Below are 6,450 nucleotides of genomic sequence, written 5' to 3' on the forward strand. Positions count from 1 at the left end.
CTTGTGACCAGCTCTCCTAGTGGGCATCCATCACCACCTCCCAGGTCCCTGACCTGTCCCCAGATCTTTGTCTTGAAGAGAGGGAGATGGTGGTTCAGCAAGCTAAGAGAAAGCCAAAGAAATGACAGGGTGAGACTAGGATGCAATCACAGCAAGCGGCTGTGATGAAGCCCCGTCAGAGGCTGGTGAGGCGCAGCTGAGCATGGGGAGCACACCTCCTGCTGGGCCACAGGAGGGGGGGTCAGGAGGGGCCACCTCCTAGCTCTGCAATCTTACCTCAGCCATAAGCTAGAGCCCCCTCCTTGAGGGGCCAGGACATACCCCATGGTGTCTCCTTCCCACCCAGCCTTCCCATGCTGGACAGGCTGCTCTGACCACATCTGAAATCAGCCCTGTGCCCAACGATCCAGCAGCTTCCACCTCCTGCTACATGGCACCCACTCTTGGGGGCACTCAGGGCAGGGCATCCAGCTGGCCTGGGGCACAGGGCCTGCTGTTGGCACCACTGGAGGGCACTCCATCTGCCGGGTGAGGGCAAGTACCTGTCCGTCCAATGCTGAGAGACAGGGGTCCCACAGGCAGGCAGGGGAGTGGCCAGGGTCATCCTACAGCTTGTGGATCCTACATCCATCCAGCTTGTGGCAGAACGGGCCACAAAAAAAGGGCTACTGGAGGCAGACTGGGCAAGCTGTGGAGAATTACGAGGGCAGGGGGCTGGTCGTGCAGGAGCCAGGAGTGGGTCTTGGCTATCGCACCAGCCACCAGTGGCAGGATAAAGATAATAACCTCAACAACAGTAGCTGCTATGACTTATTAGCCTCTTACAGAAAGCTTTCTGCAAACCTCGCCAAGATCTCATAAAAGCCCAAGATCTCAGAGCCCTTATGATCCCCAGAATACAGAGGACACAGGCTCAGAGAGGTTCAGGGGTTCGCTCAAGGTACAGACGACCCTGCCCCATCATTCTGGAGCTACGGCCCTCAACCTGCCAAACACTGTCCCTCCAGAAGCGACTCTCTGGGGCCCCATCAGTCACCAGCCGGGCTTCCAGGGCCTGTGCAGGGACACAGACCCCGGAGTGTGGGGGCTGGCCAGGGGTCATCAGTGCTCCTGGGACCACCTCCTCAGCAGGTGAGTACGCTGGAGAGAGAGGAGCCAGGCAGGCCCGGGTCCTGCCCCAGGAACCTGACGGCAAGGAGACAACCCCCTGATGATGAGTGCACGACCACCGCTGGGAATCCTGGAGGGCTTCCCGCAGGGGGCCTCTGCTGAGCAAGAGGAGGGACGGGGGAAGCACTGCAGGGTCGGAGGTCACTTCCCGGCCAAGGATAGTGTGGGGGGGCGTGCCTGGCGCTCTGGAACCTGAAGCAAGGACCTTGGACTTGGGCTTGCTGAGCTCTACTGCTCTCTTCTGCACCCGTCCTCCCAGGCCCCCGCCGCCCCTGGCCTGGCTGCCCAGGCCGGAGCCGCCCAGTCCCCTGGCCAGCTCTCCAGCAGTGGCAGCAGCTGGCACAGAGCCGGGTACAAAGGGCACCCCGGGACCATTGGCAGAGGCTCAACCAGGTGCCACTCCTGCTCCATGGATCTCCCGATGGACTGATCCACCCTGCCGCACCTCCCCAAAGAGCTGCCTGGCCACCCTGAGCCCCAGAAGCCCCACATCCATGGGTGCTGAAGGGCTGACTCGAACTCTTGCTCAGAAAGCCACGAGCGGAGGGGCGCTCTCTCAGCAGCCCTGGCCTCAGCACGGCTCAGCAGGCCGCAGGCCCACAATTACAGAGGCCACGCTCGCTCGCTGGCTTTGGACACCGCCTGACTCGGTTCCCAGCCTGGCCCCATCCCTCAGTGGCCGTGCGACCTGGCAGGATGACAGGACCTCCTGGAGCCCAGTGCCCGGCACAGGGAACGCTCCACACACGTCAGCACCTGGCTCCTTGAAAGAACCTGTCCCTCACTTAATACAGGAGCAGAGGAGAGGCTGGAGCGGCTGTGCCCATTTCACAGACAGGGAACAAGAGGCAGGGACAGGCCGCAGACAACTTCTCTAGCAGCTGGAAGCTGGTTTCCTGCCTGACTGTGCTGGAGGCAGTGTCACTCCTAAATTCAGATCATGCCAGTGCCCACCAGGGCCCTCAGGTGAGTGGTGTAGCCATTTCCATTACCAAACATTTCCTGCCTGCCCAGAGAGAGGAGGTGGGCCTGGGCGCTGAGCAGCCATGCCCTAGAGGAGGGCAGACGTCAGAGAACAGCCAGGAAGTGCCTCTCCTGGTGCTGTGTGAACTCTGCCCTCAGCTCAGGGCACAGGCGGGAGTATGAGGCAGGGGGTCAGGAGGACCGTGTGTGCCGTCCTCTCTCTCAGCCCCAGTTAGTGGTACAGTCATGTCTGACTCTGTGCGACCCCACAGACTGTAGCCCACCGGGCTCCTCTGTCCATGGAATTCTCCAGGCAAGAACACTAGAGTGGATTGCATGCACTCCTCCAGGGGATCTTCCTGACCCAGGGATTGAACCCGGGTCTTCTGCATTGCAGGCAGATTCTTTACTTTCTGAGCCACCAGGGAAGCCCCAGACCACATGTGGGTCAGATGATGGAGTGAGACCAGCTGGTCCTTGGAGGGTCCCCTGCTCTGACACTCAGGAGGTCCCTCCTGGCCAAGTCTGGCCTGTCCCAACCTCTTTTCCCCCCCTGGCCCCCACCATCGCCTCCCACCCCATTCTGAAGCATCTGGTAATTGCTGTGGGCCAAAGTGCTTGCGTCAGCCCCATCCAGGAAAAGACTGTCCAAATGAACGGGTATGCTTAAAACCCAAACGTGTCTGTGAGCACCACGTGGGCGGTCATCATTCTGGGTTCCCAGAGCAGGGCTTGAGCAGGAGGCTGGCCTCACCACTCACCAGCACATGAAAGCAATTTTCTGAACATTTCATGGCTGCTCCAAAAATGAACTTCGTCTCCCAGTGCCACCAGTTCACACATCACCAGCGGGCCCAGGAGAGACCCAGGGTGATTCGATAGCCCGGCATGTGTGGACAGAGGGAGAGACCCCCCACTCCCCCTGCAGAACCTCCAAGGTCTGTGGCTGCAGACGGAAGGGTGGGAGAAGATGTGGAGCTGGCATTGTGGACGGACGGGGCAGAGGTGGGCCGCAGGTGTCCAGGGCAGGTGTCCGGAACGGTGCCTGTCTGTGCAAGTCGCACCCACAGTGTGGCCCTCCCACTAGCCCTCTCCTCTCACAGACGGGGCCACGGAGGCACAGAGCCCAGGAAGGCTGCCCAGGGTGTTCAGGCGAGGGGTCCGGGTGCCATCCCAGACCCTGTATCCAAACCTCTGCTGTGACTGTGGAAAACCACACCAAATCGAGCATGGACCTCCCAAACTCAGGCCGTCCAGGCTCTGATGTGGCCTAAAAGTCCCATTCCCTGTTCACTCATGCCCTGGAGACTCCGGCCCTCGAGCAGGCTTAGGTGGCCCACCTCGTCTCTCCGGTCAGTGCCCAAGAGGGTCAGGGCAGCTGCCCTGATGCCCTGAGCCAGAAAGGACCCAGAGCCTTGCAGGAAGGCAGAGCAGGAGAAGGACTTGGCAGGCATTTTCTGTCTTCTTTCTTTCTTCCTAAAGATGAGGCAATTATGTTCAGAATCAGAACAGACGGGGGTGGGGGGTTCACATCAGCACGGTCTGGAAGCCCTAATTTTTTCATCTGTAACTCTGCATTAACCGCTTCTGGAGGCGGGCAGGAGCTGGGATCTTTAATTCCATAATAACAATGCTTTGCTGTTACACAGCATCTCTTCTCCAATAATCTCCATGCGCACTCTATGGTGGTTAATTAAAAGGCCACTTGCCCTGCCAAGAAGCCCCAAACTGTCTGCCTCATCGTAAGGATGGGGTCCCCCAAGTGGGAAGCAGTTCCACAGACAGGCCAGGTGGACATGCACCCAGGGATCATTGCCCCCTCCTGTCAGAGGGAGAACCCCTAAAGGCCACCGGGAAACAATGGCTGGAGGCCAGGTCTTTATAGCACAAGGCCCTCTTCCCAGCAGGAAGCAGGGTAGCAGCCCCCACCTCAGGTGGTGCCTCTGCAAAGCGGGCTGGGGGCTGCACCTGAGGCCTGGTGACCAAGGGCAACTGGGACCACTGGCCACCCTCGCAGGCGGGGCTCAGATGCCTGCAGGTGACGGCCTGTGTGGAGCCCGGGGTGGGGTCGCCCGAGCCTGCTTGCTGGGCTAGCAGGAGAGGGTGCCAGGTGAGAAGAGAAGCCCCCACGGCTTGGGGGGGAAGAAGAGGCGAGGCCCTGCACCCTTGGGGGCTTCAGCGGCAGAGATAACTTCCCGGAGAGTGCATCCTCGGGTTCTGAAGGGTGGGCGCAGATCCCCACCGCTAAGCCGGCCCGTGCGCGAGGGGTCGCGGAGAGAAACACCCGGGCCCCGGACGTGGACCCCGCCCCCTCAGCCGGCCCGGCCGCCTGGAGGGGTTCCCGGGGAGCGGCCGGGCCCTCTCCCCGCCGGGCCTGGCCACCCTGGCGGGGGGGGGGGGGGCGCTCCTGGGGGCCGGCGCGGACCCCGCCCGACCCGGGTCCCCAGGGAGAGGGCGCAGGGAAAGGCGGGGGCGCGGAGGCCGGCCTCGGGGAGCCGCCCCCCGCCGCCCCGGGCGGCGCGAGGCCGCGGGCCCGGCGGGGGCAGGAGCGGGCCAGGCCGACGGTCGGTACTCACCGGCACGGACATCTTGGCCGCCGCTCCCGGGGCCCAGGCGGGTAGCGGCGCCGGCAGGCGGGGCGCTCGGTCCCCCGCGCTCAGCGCCCCCGGCGCGGTCCCGGCGCTCTCGGGGTTCCCGCGCGGTCCCGGAGCTCCTGCGCGGTCCCGGAGCGCGCTCCCGGCGCTCTCGGGGCTCCTGCGCGCTCCCGGCGCGGGGTCCCGGCGCTCTCAGGGCTCCTGCGCGCTCCCGGCCGCTGGACTGTCCGGCCGCCCCAGTCAGCGCCGCGCATGCGCCGCCCGCGCCGCCCCTCCCCCTCGGAGCTCCCCCGCCTGCGGCCGCGTTAAAGGCGAGGACCCCGGACCCCGGGCTTTTTCTGTCGGCCCAAGGCGGCGACCGGGCTCGGTCTCCGCCCTTTACCCATCGGTCAGGGACCACCTCGAGGCGCACCATCTCCTGCCTGCCTGCCGACTCTGGAAGCCTGAACGCCCACCCCACCCCACCCCACCCCCAACCCCACTTTGCCCAGCCCAGGGCGCTGGCCGCCTGCCCTGTGGTCTGGCCGGGCTCCCAAGTCCCTGTGTCTGAGGACGAGTGCAAGTCAGCCGATCAGGGCTCCTAGAAACCTTTTCCGCTCTCCCCGCTGAAGGCCTCGGGACCCCTCTCCACCCCCACCCGTATCCCCCCAAGCAGCGAGGCCCGACGTTCCTCTCCGGCGCTGCCTCCCCTGACTGCTCCTCCCCAGGGATGCTGAGCGCCCGACCCCCGGAAACAGCCTGGCTGATCCAGGTCACCGAACAGAGCTGGCCTGGCTTCTGGGGAGGATCCTGCTTCCTGCTTATCCCCGCTGAAGGGCCAGTCCTGCCCCGGAGCCCGGGCTTCAGACACCGAAGACAGACGTTCCAGGGCTTGAGCCTTGCTTTCTTTGGGTTAACCCCCAGTTTCTTCAGCTGTTGCGCAGCTGCCGTGGTGCCCAAGTCTGGGCACATACCTGCGCATCCTAGCTGCCCCGCCCTCTGTCCCCCTTGCTGTCCCCGCGGTTACTTCTAACAGATCGAGGCTCTGAGCCCCCTCAGCTACCAGAAGGCAGTACCGGGGGTCTGACCACTCTGTTCCGCTGCCCACCACATACAAACTGTCCCCGCTCTCCGGGGGCCCTTCCCCGACTAGAGGCGGCAGGCAGGGCCACAGCAAGCAGAGGGGGGTCTGGGGTGACAGCTGCCACCCCCTCAAAGGGCCTTCTGTGTGTGTCTGGCAGGCGGTCCTGCCCGCGCCCACCCGCCCGCATCCAGCTGGCCCGGGGCTCCTGAGCTGGAAGCCGCAGTTAAGTGTGGTGCCCCGCCGCGCGCTGTCTCAGAGGTCCCCCGCACAACACACACACACTGCCCCAAGCCCCGCCTTCCTGCTGGAGCCCGGCTCCGCCCCTTCTTTCTTTCCCACTGTCTGAATTCTTATCGCCCACTGTTCCTGTGTCCTCTCCGGGCCCTGGGAATTGAGAAATGGAAACCCAGTAGAGGGGTGTGGCTGGGCCACAATCTCTAAAACCATCCGTGCCTCCAACTGACCCCCTGTGACTGCTTTCCCGGAAAGGCCATCATAGGCTCATCCCTTAGTGCTGGCAGAGAGAAACAGGGGCCAGACCCTCCCTCACTCCGGGGCAGGGACCCAGGGCCTTGGGAGTGGGGTTGTGAGCAGCCAGAGGGGCCCCATCATTGCGCTGAGCAGCCAGCAGGACCAGTTGTCTGTGAGAAAACAGTGGCT

General features: G+C 63.7%; 1 protein-coding gene across 1 annotated transcript in view; it reads right to left on the minus strand.

Moving 5' to 3' along the window:
- BCAR1 (BCAR1 scaffold protein, Cas family member) overlaps positions 1-4,976 on the minus strand; it is a 32,935-nt gene extending 27,959 nt beyond the window's left edge. The window contains exon 1 of the mRNA XM_065925012.1: positions 4,710-4,976. Within this exon, the coding sequence (XP_065781084.1) occupies positions 4,710-4,721 (12 nt within the window). The 5' untranslated portion in view covers positions 4,722-4,976. The remainder of the gene's footprint in view (positions 1-4,709) is intronic.
- Between the last annotated feature and the right edge of the window lie 1,474 nt (positions 4,977-6,450).

Source organism: Muntiacus reevesi, chromosome 2 (assembly GCF_963930625.1).
Source record: "Muntiacus reevesi chromosome 2, mMunRee1.1, whole genome shotgun sequence".
Taxonomy (NCBI): domain Eukaryota; kingdom Metazoa; phylum Chordata; class Mammalia; order Artiodactyla; family Cervidae; genus Muntiacus; species Muntiacus reevesi.